Here is a 16,500-nt window from a genome sequence, read left to right as displayed (position 1 = left end):
TGTTTTTGATAATGTCTTTATGGAATAAGATGGTAATGTTCTCAACAATCGAATTTGGATTACCTTTGTTTTTATGTAAGGTAGTTTGTAATGATCCGGCTATTTGCTTCAAATGTTACCAATTAATGTTAAATATACCATTTTTGTTTTGAATTTATCATTACGTGACATTAATTATCCGATAAAATAGGTAAAATGCGAGGTATAATTCCTACGCTTTCATCATTCGAACTTGTTTTGGATTTTTTCCAAATTTTCACAGTGGAAAAAATATTGAAGAAAAAAATCCAAAACGGTTTGGAATTAAGGAATTTCAAGATTTCCCTCCTATTTTTTACCATTTTCTTCTCTAAGAGTATTTCTAGTTCCTTGAAAAACGATTATGGAAATAACCCTTGCAGAGGGTCATAATATTAACCATTTTTCAAGTTGGTAGAACGAATGATAAAAAAAATAGAGGAAAAATTAAAAATTCATTAATATAAGCTTCTGAGAAAAACCTGGACAACGGCTGATAGTGGTTATAGGGGCGACAATGAAGAAATTTAATTTAAAATTCCATATCTGGAAACCATTTAATTAAACTTTTTATGCTTCAATGATATTGCTGTATTGAATTGAACCATGTAATTGTATTGTCTATACATATAATAAAGCAGTCGAAACAGACGTGTCTTTTATTTTATGAATCCATGAAAAAATTAACGTGGACTATAAGAAAAGAGATAAAGCACACACATTTTTTTATTTTTGTCTGTCTTTCTATCTGTATAGGGTGGGCCAATTTCGATGTTTCACCATCTTAAACAAGTGGAGAAATCGAAAGAGTTGTAATGAGATGGATTCATCAGAAGATTATTTTCATAGGGCTCCAGAATGGATACGGACAAGTACCAATTCATTTTAAATAGCATATGAAACAACGCATACATGATTGAACTTAACAATTTAATTACGAAGAGATAAAACAAGAAATCACGGACTAAGAGTCCATAATCTATTAGTATTAAATCCGAGATTAAATCTATCTATTAGTTTCAAAGTTATAATATGTCGAAGCGCTTATTGGCAAACTAACAAATGTACATCCTAATCGTTCCAAATAAAATTTCAAGATTGTTTTTGATGAGTTGTCAGTAAAGTAAAAAAGCTTTCGTGAATTTTGCAACGCCCCATCTGCTGGAAAGAGTTGGGACCGAGGTTGGGACAAGCTTAAAATATTAACATCAAAGAACCGAAGTGTTATGGAAGTAATTAAGCTCTGTGCAAAATCGGCAACGTTGCCTCAATACCTATGGAGATATGCTCAGACAGCTAGATGTAATTATTCGAGTACTCCAATGATTAATCATCTATTATTGTTCATTAAAACAAATGAAATCCATGTTCGTGTAACATGCAAATAAAATGATAGATAATGACAGCAATGAGGAAGAGAGCTGACCCTAATAAAAAAAGCAATTCTCACAGCAGTGTGAATAAATGGTGACTTGCGAGAATGAACTTTCGAATTGTCAACTGTAAACGTTGACACTGTCATAAACGATGACAATGGAAATGGTGGCTCTTTTCGAACAATCAAATTATATTACAACCTGTGAGTCTCACTAATTATCGTCAGTGCTTGATTGATCATAACAAGGTTCAGTTATCCATAAAAATTTACGACTCCTCAGCTTTTTAATGAAGCAATGGTCATGATCTTTCTCGAAGAGCGAGATCCTGTTGGAGCGTTTTATTGAATAATCTCACCAATCTGGCAATTTTCGCATCATCAACGAGAAAATTATTGAGGAGATATGATGAGGAAATAGTCAATTGTAACCACTGATCAGGGGAAATGAATCTGTAAGGAATTTTAGAAGATTAGAGCTAGATTGAGCGATCTGGCAGATATCAATCGGAGTGGCCTATGCAAATTAGAAGCCAATTTGTTTTTAATCGGTATTCGTTAAGTGTATACTGGTTTCAGTGATTGTTGCGAATCCGCACTTCGTGAATAAATTGGGTAATTTGGCTAATGCGGATGCTGTCGGCATATGGAAATCGGAGATAAATAAATAAGATCTCCCAAGTCTGGTGTTTTGATGATTTTGGTATCTCATCCGCACTGGTCATATGTTGAATATTGATCAAAGTTAGGCTGATGATTGATAGCGCACTTCTCAGCCTACAATGTGCCAGTTTTTCATATTATACTCGAAACCCGTATCTAAAGGTTAATGAATTAAAATATTCGAGAAGATGTTTCACGGAATTTCGGTGAAAGAAACGAAAATCACGTGGAGGAAGTTCATTCTTCGCATTTAATTATTATATATTTATTTAGGCCTTTTAATTTTTTCATACAAAAATTGTGGATAATATGAAAATTCGAGAGAAGCACTAGGTACTAAGCATCAGGAACATTTGAGTGCTAGTCATTTAAAGAGCCTATTGCGCCCTTAGAGACCACAAAACTGTACATAAATATACAATGAGTTTTACAATAAGAGATTTAATTTTGATATAAAAAAATAACTAGTATATTTCTAGAGAATAAATCTCTTTAATCTAATAGAATCTAATAACAATTATGATTGAATGAACGAGTATTGAATTTTTCTCGGTATTTTTTAATTTCATATTATTGTGCATTGGATTTTTTGCACATGCGGAAATATTGATGGGGCATCATATTTTTCAGGTACGTCCGAGCGTACGTCCTTGAGTATATGTATTCCGATTATTGGGATGGAATTTTTTTCAGACATTTCTGATTATGTATTTGGTCAATTTTTCAGTTTAACGTGAAAATATCAAGTTAGGAGTTGGGGTTTAGATATGAATAATTGAATTAGTCTATGCATTCTCGATCCTAATCGTTTGGACAAATTTTGTTGGCCCTTATCCATTGTACACTTGGTATTAATAATACATAATATAATATTGATTTGTATTTATCATCAACTGAAACATTCTTAACATAATACACATATTCTCTGCATGTTTTTAAATAAATGTTTCAAAAACATGTACAACTTCATATCTATCTCAAAAATATTAAAATTTCGAAACTTCACTTTTTTTTGTTCAGTTTTGGATAATATACGAATTAAAAATAAATATAAATCAGTATACTTATGTATCCACATGTTTATAACATAATTGTTCGGGATTATTTTCGGAATAAATCTTATAGCTTCATCCATGAAAATAATCACGCAAAAACCTTTAAAGGTATGGTGACAATAAATTAAATTCTTCCACTCAATAATTCGCAATGAATTTATGTGGACAAATCGAGAGACAAACAGTACGGAATATTTTTGTCTAATAGCTTTCATAATGATAAATCTCCTCGTGAATTAACGTAACACAACTTTTTTCATTTTTGTAATTATATAGACTTTTATGGTTGAGTTTAATAAACGAAATAGGACGAGTCCTTCAAAATGTACCCTTCCATTTATGTTTTGTTCAGAAGAAAACAGGATATCTTGGACCTTCCTTGGATTTTGTTAGCTCACAACCTTCAGTCGGAGACTATTCATTTCGAAGGAGTAGGTAAAAAAAATCTTACTATAACCTGCCCAAATGGAAACGGCATATTTCAAAAGCGGTTCCGTTTGTGAATATCTTTACGTCTTTATTTTTCGGGGTTTAGGAGAATCAGATTACGTTGGACCCTTATTATCAACAGGTGGGAAAAATTACCTGACCATGATTTCGTGTTATTCTTTATCTTACACGAGGTCTACAAGGCTGAAAAGTGATATTCCGACACTTTTCGACGGAATGCAATGTTTAAATTGGACTTGGAAATACTAGGAGGAAGTTAAAAGGAATACTCTGTTAAATGAAGATTTGTCTATATGAACTTCAATTTATATTGATACGATAAATTATTTCTGTTTTCTATTCTCAAAATTATATTAAGTACCTGAGCAACATTGCAACATTAATTTTTTTCGGTAAAATTAGGTATTTTTCATAACATCTACCACTCGATCTACCATCTTATGGAAATGATTATTTATTGCAAATCAATAAGTAGGTATGTTTTCAGGAGTATTTTGATAAACTTAACAGAGTTTATAGTCTCAACTTTAATAGCATAGCAGTTGTACCTATGTAACATTGATAATTTTCCTCGTGATTTTCACTTCAACATAAAATACCTAGGTACCTATAGAATGTTAGTGAATTTCGCTGGTTAAACGAATTTGTTCTTTATTTTCGGGAAATGTTCTTCGTGAAGATCATCTATAAGTTCTTTGAAAGGATACATTTTATCAGTATCAATACTATGTTCGTTGATACGAATACTAGTGGAATTATAATTTTGTAGAAACTTGTTTCCAAGCTGCAAATCTGCAATTGGTTGATACTTCAGGGTAAGGTTATCTAATCATGTATCCATCTCAATTCTGACGTAGGCTATATTCGAAATCATCGAACATTCAATTCGGACATATTCAAATGCTTTCGATTGAGTAGTGGTTAATATTTATTTGTTGTAGGTTTCTTCAGCATTGTGATATTTTATTCATTGTGTGAGGTGATTGTTATGTTAGTAGAGGTTATGTAATGTTATATCGGGTGTCCCAAGGTGAGTGGCCTATTAGATTATTATGGAAACTATTGATGATAAAGATTTCAAATTTTGTGGATAGATATTTGGCCAGTTAAGGTACATTTTTAAAATAATTTCACATTTCCAGTGTTGCCGGATGTACGACAATTTGGCAACAACTTTGTTATTTTGAATGGGACATCCGGTATTTCTATTTTTTTTATGATACTCCATAAAATATTAAATCTATTCACTCTTACTTTTCCATCCCTATCTTAAATGGTTTTTAAGTTATTAATTATTTTTCGAAATTTTAGATCAAATTGGCGTATTACGAAAATGACTCTAGTTCGCTCAATATTTGAGATTTAAGTCAGAAATTTTGCGAGTCGTTAGATATTGATCTGATCTGTGTCACTGCTTTTGAATTATGGTTGTCAATAATACAGGACGGACCAAAAAAAATCATCATCTGCCAAGTTACAAAATTGTAAAAAAGTCTATTTTTTCAAATTAGACACCTAGTATATTTTTCAATTTTTGGAATCAGTACAACAAATTCTACAATTTTTCTATTCACTTACACAGACTTTTTACTATTTTGTAACTTGGAAAATGATGATTTTTTTTGGTCCGTCCTGTATTATTGACAACCATAATTCAGAAGCAGTGACACAGATCAGATCAATATCTAACGACTTGCAAAATTTCTGACTTAAATCTCAAATATTGAGCGAACTAGAGTCATTTTCGTAATACGCCAATTTGATCTAAAATTTCGAAAAATAATTAATAACTCAAAAACCGTTGAAGATAGGGATGGAAAAGTAAGAGTGAATAGATTTAATATTTTATGGAGTATCATAAAAAAAATAGAAATACCGGATGTCCCATTTAAAATAACAAAGTTGTTGCCAAATTGTCGTACATCCGGCAACACTGGAAATGTGAAATTATTTTAAAAATGTACCTAACATGGCCAAATATCTATCCACAAAATTTGAAATCTTTTCCATCAATAGTTTCCATAATAATCTAATAGGCCACTCACCTTGGGACACCCGATATATTCATTTTGGGATGGCTTCATTTAGATATTTTAAGTGTTATTCCATTTCTGTGTAACACCGACACTAACCCAAATAACTTTTTGAGGGTTCGACCTTCAAGTAACCAACTGTTGAATTGGAATTAAGTCAATAAGTCTCTATCTACAACCTGATGTAATATCAGGAAACACAATCATAACACTTACCATCTACCTTGCCCATAGCTAATATGGCAATCGTCTTGATGGCTGGTATAGCCCACGCAGCTAGATGAAAGTACTGGGAATTTGCTTCGATAGCCTCATGGCCCCATTTCAAACCAGCAGCCAAGAACCAAGTGAGTGTCAGAACCACCCACCATATACTCGAGGACATGGTGAAAAAATACAAAACCATAAACAGTATGGTACACAGTTCGTATTTGGTCCCTTGAGTGATGGTGCTCACTGTGATTGTACCATGTTTTGACGGGAATGGCTCCCTACAAGCTATGGAATCACCTGCCAGGAAACCTATCACGTACGCTATAGCCACCATGAGGTAACAAAGCGACAAGAAAATAATCGGACGTTCAGGATACCTGAACCTATCGTTGTCGATCAAAAAAGTGCAAACCGTAAACAGACAACTGACGGAACATATGATCGCCCATATCCCTATCCAAACTTTCGCGAACTGCCTTTTGTTCTCGCTGAAAAACATCATTTTACATGGCGCACCGCAATTCTTCTCGACCCGTTCTCCCACTTTGAATGAATATTCCAAAATCTCGGGAACCTTGAATTGTTCGGGACATACGAATCCTATGTCTCTTCCTCTGCCCTTACCACCACGATGCGGAGCTTTGTGTTTAGTCACTTCGATATCGTCAAAACCGATATCTTGGTTGTAATGAATCGTTTCACTAACATTTCCTGGGACACACAGATTCGAACTCGATGAATTCATTGGGTATTGTTCACAAGCCAAATACTGAGGCCACTCGAACCCGAATTTATTCATGATAACTTCACAACCTTGTTTAACCGCCAGGCATAACGGTCTGCAAGGTGGCAAGGGGTGATCTAAGATTGTACACACAGGTAAGAACACTGAACACATAAAAAACTGAAAATGTATACTACAATTTATTTTCATCAAGGGAAACAGTTGGTGAACCAATAAACCGGCTTCTTCTTGAGTGGTATGGCCTAACATATTCGGAAGAATCGTCTGATTATAGGGTATATCCTTGCAGAAAGGAACTGTAATTGGTTGGCATCTATCATGATGAGGTAGGATGTCATCAATCTCCGTAGCAATACTCTGTTGGGTAGCTACTTTGATGAGCATAAATAAACAAAAAGTTACACGAAACATTTTGACTAGTTTTCTCTTAAACTGTTGTTGATATTGTTCTTATTACATTATTGCTTTTAACGAGCTTCTGTTTACATCATGTTTTTGTATCAAAATCGTATCCGTATCGCGAAGGGAAGGAACACAATCGTCGCATGGTCACTGTTGATCTCACTCTCACAAACTGGTTAAGTTAACCTATTCTCAAATGGAAGCGGCATAACAAGAGTGGATGAGAAGGGGGGAGCAGGCATCACACGAACCCTAGTCGGCCGTGCATGCCGGTTTATTTCATCTGTTTTCATGCCTTCGTGCGTAATCGGCAGTGCTCGTGTCACGCTTTGAATCCTGAGCGTTTCGTTAGGTTTTAGAACTGATATGCAACTAACATTACACGAATTTCTTTTTTGCGGTCATGTCGCCTGTACCAATGATAAAATATGTTTGAGTTGGAAACACGTAAACGCTTTGGTTTATTTTCACGTACGTACGTGAAAATAAACAAAATATATTTCTACATTGAAAATAAGTAAAAATATTCCTCATCTGTTTTGTTGTTTTTATTTTATTTCAACTTAAATCACACATGCGTAGGATGTAGATTGGATAGATAAGGAGTAGGTACAATATATTTTTCGGATTTTACCTATATAATGAAGAAATTTCACAATCAAATTGTAAGAACTCAGTTGGAAGATGAGATTTTTTTTTTAAACCCTTACACGATATCTCTAACATATGTATTTTCGACCTGTGTTTTGTTTTGCGTTACTTAACAAACTTCGAACTTTTCATTTCGAAGATGCAAGCGCCAAAATCGAATTATGCTAAACCTTGCAAATATATAATATTCCCTTTCTTTTTCTGATTGAAATCAGCCAAGCAATCCTTGACTGGATGCGCTTTTCAAATAATTTGAATGGAAACTACTGGATAAAAACAAATTGTTGGTAGTGAAACGTGAATATGATACCTATAGTGATAGTGTAAAGCAAAAAATTACAATCAAGTATCGAATAGTTACAACAATTTATTATTTTAAAAATGAACGAAGAGATTTCATTTGGAATAGTTTGCTCTATGTGCAGCTGTCACTTTTGAAACTGTTATATTTTGACATTTGACAAGTAAAAACTACGGCATGACGTAAAATATGTCTTGTGATTCAACTTCCCCAGACTTTTTTTTTGGGGAGCAATGCGAAATATGATGTATATGCCAATGCTCCAGTATCGATTCATAACTTTAAAAATATAATCTTGAAGTTATCGAGGAGATTCAGCCGCAAATGTACTAATTGGTCATGGAAAATTTCATAAAAAGGATATGAGGCTGCTGCTCTCTATCTGTAGAGGCCATTTGGCTGATATCGTTTACCATTATTCGTTGATATTGTACCTTTCTTTTTACAATAAAATAAACATCTATAGATTTCGCTTAAAATATTTGTGCAATTTTTTAATATCAAAATGAAACCTCTCATTACTCATCAACATGAGCCATTTTTTTTAATTTTTTTTAATCAGAAGTTGTGCGAGCTAGAAAATCAAAGTACACTTTTTAATAGATTTTATAATTGAGTTTGTTCGCCACTTCAGCAAATAACATAGAATTATATTGATTATGCTTTTCTCAGCCCTGAGAATTATCAATTAATATTTCTCCATTCTGTGTACAATCGACAAAGAAATTATAAAACGGTCCCCCGACTAATTTTTGGTAATATATTACTAAATAAATTCTATTTCTGAATATACCTAAATATTACTATTATGATTACTATTGTATGCAGTGGCGTAACTAGTCCTGTGGGGGGTTTACCACCATTCTGAAAAACCAAAATCTTCCAATTTTTTATAATTTTTTTGTAAAATGTTAATTTTTTATTTCTTCTAATCAATGGGGCGGGGGTTATGTTCCCAATAACATCCCCCCCTTGATTGTATGGACAGTGGCTGTTCATTAGCTTCATTCAGTTTGACATAAATTTAGTACATAGGAAATATGTTATTCAACCTTGCTCATATGCTTGAACAGTTTTTAAATCATTTCAAAGGCAATAAACCATTATATGCCAGTCGTATATTACACCGGTAATTTGGATATATTGACCATTTATGAATGCCAATTAGCCTTCTTAATAATAGAATTGGAAAACGGTGCAAATCATAGACTGATGCATATTATTTCCTCATTCCACAATTTTCTTCCAATGAATCCTAAGGCGCCATCTGTAGAGCTTTATACAAATTTACTATACAGTTATCTTTTCCCAATTTTATCAGGATGGTTAAGGTGGGTATAGAAGGTTTCATTATTATCAAACTATTTGAATTATTTATCGTTCTTATGAAGCAATTAGCATCATGTTTGAAATCGTTATTTTATATTTTCATAAAAAAAATCCATGGTCGCTTGAATTTTCTCTGGTTTTGGCGATGCCATAGAGTAATTGTTTATTACTAAGAGGGTGATGCGAACGATATAAAATTCTACATGGAGCATGAAATTGTTATTTCACATATTATGAAATTTCATCTTGATCTAATCCATAGGTCAAGTTTGTATGGTTTTCTGTTCGGGACTTATCGTACGGCCAGCCGGATGGCCAAAATTAAGTTCAACTAAGTTGTCGGCAGACAATCCTTATCGTTTCAGACCATTACCCGCTCAAAATATTGAAAATAAATCGTGCCGAAATATTAAAGCATCTGTTCGGGCAACGATGAGCGCCAGAAGGAGCAATATAGAATGAAAATTTCCATAAATTTTGATCATTCTAGTATTTTTACTACATTGACATTAACCATGGATTTTGAAATTTTATGAAAATCGGAAAAAAAAACAAATAGGCAGATTTCATTTCAGATTCAGAGTAAGTGTACCTTTTTCTTGAACTGAATTTAATAAATGAATACCTATCTATGGAAGAATGGAATGCCTATTTCGAAGGCAAAAAACAAATTTCAACGAACTTCTGTTAATTTTTCGGTATATTGATGAAGGTGGAAGTAAAACAAAAATAATCTATTCACTTTTCTATTCAATGGGCAGTTTCACATTTTTTCTACTTATCAAGCAATATGTGAATTAATAACTTATTTGCACGATATATAAATATAAATAGTTGTATAAATTAAAAATCCTAAACTAATCTAAAATCTTTCTGCCAAATGTTTTCGTTTTCTTCTGGATGTGTTTGATATGGGTCGTTTACTTTCGATATGGCTGGAATTGGTTCTATTCGCTAATTTCATGAAATGTCTAGATTGATAATTTCCATCGTGGGAACCATGTCCTGTAAAAAACAAAATTGGTATTAACTACTAGTGCCATCTGTTGAGCGTTTTACTATCTATGTAATATACAATGCATACAATAAGAAACTTTTTTGTAGGATCACTAGGATCCATACGTTATCTGTTGCAAACACGGTTGACCCCCCCCCCCTCAAATGGAACCACCTAACACTTAATATGCGTTTCAAGCAGTAAATCCTCGAAATGGTCCCATCAAAAAACTTGAAGCCCATAACGGACACCCCCCCCCCCCCCCCCCCAAATTTAAGACTAGAACCGCCCTTGGATGGTCTTGTTTATCGTTAGATAGGCCAAAGACGTTTTTAACTGATTCACTTCATGAGGTCCAAATTAACTACTGACATTTTAATCAACACGCCACTCAATAAGTCACGTGCCTGATGCACAGATGCCACCGCCAGTGCCATAATACTTTTTGTCGTCAGTACCAAGCTTAGAACATAGAATACTATATTATTCTATATTCTAAACTACCAAGTTCAAGAATTTAGGATCATAGAGCTAATTAAGTCAGGATCGAGATATTGAAGTCTAAATGACTTTAAATTGTTGTTCGAAAAATGGAAAAAAACGAGTTTAAAAAGAGATAAAAAGCTGCTTTTTGATGGAAAAAATACTGTGCAAGTAAAGCAATGACTTGAGTTATTCAGATTCTGCTCCATCGACAACAATGGCTCAAAGATAATCCAGTGAAAGAAATTAGGCCTCAAAGAAGAAGTGATTGCCGAGGTTGAACCTTATTTTCAAAGCAAAGACGAATCTTTTTACAGCAAATGTTTTGAAAAGTTAGAGGACCGTTGAAGTATACGTATTACTATTGAAGGCATATCTGTTGACGAAAAAAGTCTGGAGCCCTACACTACTTAGTTATACTTCAAATTAAGTTCTAGAATTTTTGCAGTGATATATTCTGCCAGGTATCTTGTAGATCAACAAAATTCATCTCTACTATAACATTGATTTTGACCATGAGTTACTCTTGTAGCATTCCTAGGCATGTTCAATCGGGTTCAAATGAAGTGACTGAGCTGGCCATGGCCAGGTGTGGATTCCTTGGTCAACTAGAAAATTGGTTATTCGGGCTGGAATGTAGCAACGGGCTTTGGCATGCATGAAGAGAAAATCTTCCCCAATTGCAGCATATGAGATAACAACAGGTTGAAGAATCTGTTGCACTAATTCAGAAATCCTTCCAGTAGCACGCTATCTACTCTTCCATGAAATCAAAAACCTCCAAATACCATAACAGTTACACCACTTTTATGGAAAATATAATGATTTGAAAGATTATCATTTCAACTGCATGAACCAACATGGGATAGCCAGGCGTCAGGCTGTATTGTTGTTGAATAATCTGCAGAAATATATTGTTTCTAAGAAAACTAAGAACTGCATGCTAAAAACATGGTAGGCAAATATTATCAGAAATTGGGATGACTAAGGGTTATTTCTGCCTATCTGTACTTAATTCTATTTCAGCAACCCCATTACTATGCAATTTTTGTGCACCGGGCCTGAAGTAGAAGTAGCGTACGGAAAATTAGGCTGACTGAACCATGACTTTAAAAATGAATTCAAAAGCATTGTTCTCATGTAAGTCTTTAATTCATGTTGGTAAAATGTACTGGATGCATATTACGAGTTAGTTAGTAAGTTGCGTTTACACTAGGCGCAATTCCCTCGCGAAATTATTTCGCGAGAGCATTACACCCAGTGTAGACGCACTCCCACCGCTGGGCCCTCACTGCGGGCTGTGCCTCAGTCGGTATTTGTCCAGGGGTCAAAAAGTATCGCTCATCGAGATTCGCTTAGTGTGAACGTGGTCCCCATAGTAGCGTGAGGAATTAATGGTTTTTAGGTTTTTTGTACCATTTCTCTCATGAAGTTTTTGTATATTGACTTCTTTCAAGGAAAAATTGTTTGCTCCACTATTTTCGCGTGCGGCGATTTTTTTTTTCCTTTCTTGCTCGAACATAACATAGATTGAACAGAAAACGTGGCTGAAGGAACAAAACAAGTATTTATGTTTGCTGCGAAACTAGAACTGAACGCAGCTCGTTCGAGGGGTCGCCGCACTCGCGCAATTTTTCGCGCAGAATTTCGCTCTGTTTGGAATAGTGCGAAATTTCACTCGGAGCGAGAAAGTTTCGCCCGAGTGTCTTTGGCGATGAAGTTCCACTAATGTGAAGGCAGCTTTATATTATCTAAAAATAGCAATTCCATTTTTCTGAATTGTTCACGAATTGACGCTCCTTATTTTACACTATAGAACAATTTTTCATATTCGTATATATTGTGTTATAACTAATAACATACCATTCCTTGACTGATCCAGAAATAGCTTCCTTTTTCTATATCTATGGAAGCCATTCTCCACAGTCCTATGGGGCATATTTCCACGAATTCTATTGGTAGATATCGCACTTTGGTTAACCGTGCAAGATTTTCCCTTGCACCTGACTAAATCTCTTAATTGGTCATGCAAGAACGATCTCTCCTCTGGCTTCAGTTGATCTATTCGATTTTGTAGCTCAAATGGATCTAGAAATGAAAACAAAAATTAGACCTAAGATTTATACTGAATCCTATTAGTAAATAATCTAAATTCATTCGAATCACATTATATACATATAATTTAGAGAATTAATGGTTTTGATAATCTTACCTATTCTCAAGTTGTAAAAAGTCATCAGTCCAGTGGTAAACTCACAATAGAGAAAATTGTGAGTAACATTAATAGTCCTTACACAAGAGTAAGTATTATTGTTTGAATTCATACAGAAACAGAAAGGACCATTGGTCCATAAGGGAGCAGTCTTCCAGTGGTCGTTGTCATGGTGGAAACAGTTCATCCTTTCAGAAGAACACTGCTTATCTAAGCTTTCCTTCTTCCTCTGTTTTCTAGCTCTTCGTCTCATTTTCTCTTCGTCCAGCTTTCTCCTGTTATTTCTTACATCTTCCTGACTGGAAAACTCATCCGAATCGATATCAAGAGTTTCACAATGACAGTTGTTAGGAGGATAAGGGATTTCATCTGAATTTTTCTTCTGAAAAAACCATTGATAGATGAAATTTTGAAGTTATGGAAGAACAGTAGCGGATCCAGTGGGGCCGCAGTGGCGCGCGCTCTCATTGAGCCATGATGCTTCGCAATTCATGTTGAAGAATTAAAAAAAGGATTTTCATTGTGTAATATACAGGGTTTTTTCAAATTCAGTATCAAGATTTCAGGGGCGTATTTTTCAGATTGAAATAAGACTTTTTCCATAAACATGTGTCCGTTTCGTTACCGAACTACAAAGCGTTGCAGTTTCAAAATTTTTTGGAGGTTTTTCTTCGTAGCTCTTGCAGTTTCTGAGATATTCAGATCAAATTTGACATATAGGTTTGTTAGGTTCATTATTTTGAGGTATTGTTCAAGGAAACTTGTAATTAAGATCATAAACCAAAAACGGACAGTTTTCTGTTTTCATTGTTTTAATAGATTCCCACCTTTTATTGAAAATTTTAATTGAATGTCGAGAATTAATAAAAAATGCTACTTTTTTCTCAATAACGATCGCAGATGCGTAAAAATTACAAGAACCAAAAAAACGTTTGAAGAAAATATGGAATTCATTTCATATGTTCAGGGCCGTCGCTAGGGGGTAGGCAGGGGAGGCGACCGCCTAGGGCGGCAAAATTCTGGGGCGGCATTTCAATCTTGATCAACAAAAATCATATGTGTAGAAATTCAAAGTAAGAAATGAGATTTAAATCGGTTAAAAACAACACGAAAATATACAGACAATTTAATCAACATTTTAAACTATCAAAGGTGCCGCATTACACACAACTCATAAATATCCAGATGTCGTGTAAACCCTCTCACAGCTGTTTACTGTTTACGAGATATTGATGCTAAAAAACACATGTACTAATCAGGCGTGTCGGCCTTCTCTTTGCTACACTGCTCAATTTTATTGCTTTATTAGGGTAGCCGGTGGAAGGTATTTTTCTCTACAATTCTTCAACCAGAATGCCTATTCCCAGATGAATGCAAAATATACGAGAAACGTTTCCATTTCATCATTTCCATCTCATCCTTTCTAAGAAATACATATCTGAGAAGTTTATTTTATTTTATACCACGTTCCATATTATATAACAATATTTTTTTGATCGTACTGTATGTGCAAAGTGAGTGTTATATTCTGAATTTTTCGATTCGCCTTTGGATTTAAGGATTTCAAAGTAGATTACTGAAGGCAAGTTCTATAATTTTTTATTTTCATCATTTCCTTATTATTATCATTTTTCGGCACTGGGAAGTACTACGTTCGAAGCGTCGGATGATGAGATAGACTTAATAGAAAAAATCATATTCATTTATTTCAAAATAAGTATAATGTTCCTAAAGAAATATGATCCGTGTTTCTTTCAGGTACGTTTCCGGGGTGGTAGTAGTGCGCCCCAAAACTGTCCAGGCGCCCCCTGGAGAAAAATTGGGGCGCTTAGATTCAGTTACGATATTCTACTTTATGAACAAAAATTCACATGTTCAAAATGTAAGGTACCGAAAGAGAAAACAAAAATTTCAAGATAATATTTTTCTAAAACGTTCTCATACTTCCCTCGCCCGGAACTTTCAATTGCCCCTTGAAGAACTTTTTCTTAATTAAATACTGAATCAGGGCCCGCTCTGGAGGCTGGCTAATTGGCATTTTGCCGGGGCGGCAAATATTGGAGGGCGGCATTTTCAATTTTTTTCAGAAATCCGAATTCCAAGAAGAAAGTGTTGAATACTTTTTTTTAATTTCAAAGAATTTCACACATGATTTTTTATCAAATTAATTAGTTTTGGGGGTGGGCGCATTCGAATTTGAAATAATGGTTCATCCGTATCATCCGATTGTTACACACTATCATCTTAAAGATAAAAAACAAAATGTTCAAGCGTTTTATAAAGTCGGAACTCAGCAGAAGAACCTGAGACCGCAGAGCCTGTTCTAGAGGGGCGGCAGATATTTCGGTAGAAGACCCCGATAACCTAAAATAATTATTTGCATTCTGCAGAGTTGACTGTTAGGGCGGCAAATTGGGTATTTGCCTAGGGCGGCAATTTGGCTAGCGACGGCCCTGCATATGTTGGAATTCACCAGCGGCAAGTACAAAAAAGTTTATGGGGCGAAAAAAGACTTGACCATTGAAAAAACTTCCTGTAGCTTGTTACAATCACTCGGCATACTGGATGATGAAAATCCTTAAACGGAACTATTTTTCAAATTTATTTTAATATCTCAAAAACTGAAAGAGACATGAAGAAAAACTAAATAATCATTGAAACTTGAACGTTCTTTAGTTCGGTAACGAAGTGTTGGTGGACACATAATAATGGAAAAAGAGTCTTATTTTGACCTGAAAAATAGGTCTCTAAAACTTGATGATGAATTTTGAAACACCTCGTAGTTAGGAATATGCTAATAGGTATAGGTTTTGTCATGCGCCTATTTAAGAATCGACAGAGTCATTTATTTTTAACACAGCGAGACTAAGGTTGCTCATATGTCAAAAATGATACTTTATTATAATTTCCTAACTTCCGCTTCTAAAAGACACAACACAATGTGTTGTACAATTCCTTCTGCATAACTTTCATATTAATTCGGTTCTGTGCGCCCTTACTCCCATTGAAAAAATCCTGGATTCGCCTCTGTAGAAGAATATCAATGCCTTCTGCACTTCTTATATCATGAATACTATTATATAATAATACAAGTTATAATGAGCCTTCTGTACAAGTATTCATTGAATTTTTATAGAAATGAATGAAATATTTCTGTAAATATTATTTACTAATTTTTATGTTGAAAAATGTTGTTTGGCAAAACTGTTTTCTGTATCATAATTTTGACAAATAATTAATAAATCCGTGACAGAAGAGTTTCAAATACCAACATATGATAATGAAATGTAACCATGAAATCTGAGTGAAACTGAGATAATCCCTAACAAATTTGTTCTACAAGGTATGAGAGAATGAACGGATTTGCCATAGAATTAGAGAAATAACTATTCTGATGTCGTACGGCCTAATGCCCTAATGCATCACGGGCACTGATGCTTCTCGTAGAGTAATAAACATATAGAGGGAGTATACGCAATTTTTACATGTCCTCAACATGGTTAGATTACGTTGTCGGATTGTGATATATATTCAAATCCACAATTTTACTATATCGTTATGAATTATGCATAT

The 16,500-nt window shown here is 34.3% G+C and overlaps 2 protein-coding genes across 3 annotated transcripts in view; both read right to left on the bottom strand.

Annotated features, from left to right (window-relative positions):
- LOC123678298 (frizzled-7-B) overlaps nt 1-7,174 on the bottom strand; it is a 61,051-nt gene extending 53,877 nt beyond the window's left edge. Inside the window, exon 1 of the mRNA XM_045615280.1 lies at nt 5,811-7,174. Coding sequence (XP_045471236.1) covers nt 5,811-6,963 — 1,153 coding nt within the window. The 5' untranslated portion in view covers nt 6,964-7,174. The remainder of the gene's footprint in view (nt 1-5,810) is intronic.
- Nucleotides 7,175-9,967: 2,793 nt separating this feature from the next.
- Nucleotides 9,968-16,500, bottom strand: part of LOC123677732 (extracellular sulfatase SULF-1 homolog) — an 84,790-nt gene continuing 78,257 nt past the window's right edge. For both annotated transcript variants that reach the window (XM_045614424.1, XM_045614423.1), the window contains 3 exons: nt 12,928-13,309; nt 12,579-12,803; nt 9,968-10,240 (listed from right to left, as the gene is read on the bottom strand). In XM_045614424.1, coding sequence (XP_045470380.1) covers nt 10,098-10,240; nt 12,579-12,803; nt 12,928-13,309 — 750 coding nt within the window. In that variant the 3' untranslated portion in view covers nt 9,968-10,097. The remainder of the gene's footprint in view (nt 10,241-12,578; nt 12,804-12,927; nt 13,310-16,500) is intronic.

Source organism: Harmonia axyridis, chromosome 4, assembly GCF_914767665.1.
Source record: "Harmonia axyridis chromosome 4, icHarAxyr1.1, whole genome shotgun sequence".
In the NCBI taxonomy this organism is placed as follows: domain Eukaryota; kingdom Metazoa; phylum Arthropoda; class Insecta; order Coleoptera; family Coccinellidae; genus Harmonia; species Harmonia axyridis.
The sequence above is the reverse complement of the archived record's forward strand: the minus strand, read 5'-3'. Positions and strand labels throughout refer to the sequence as shown.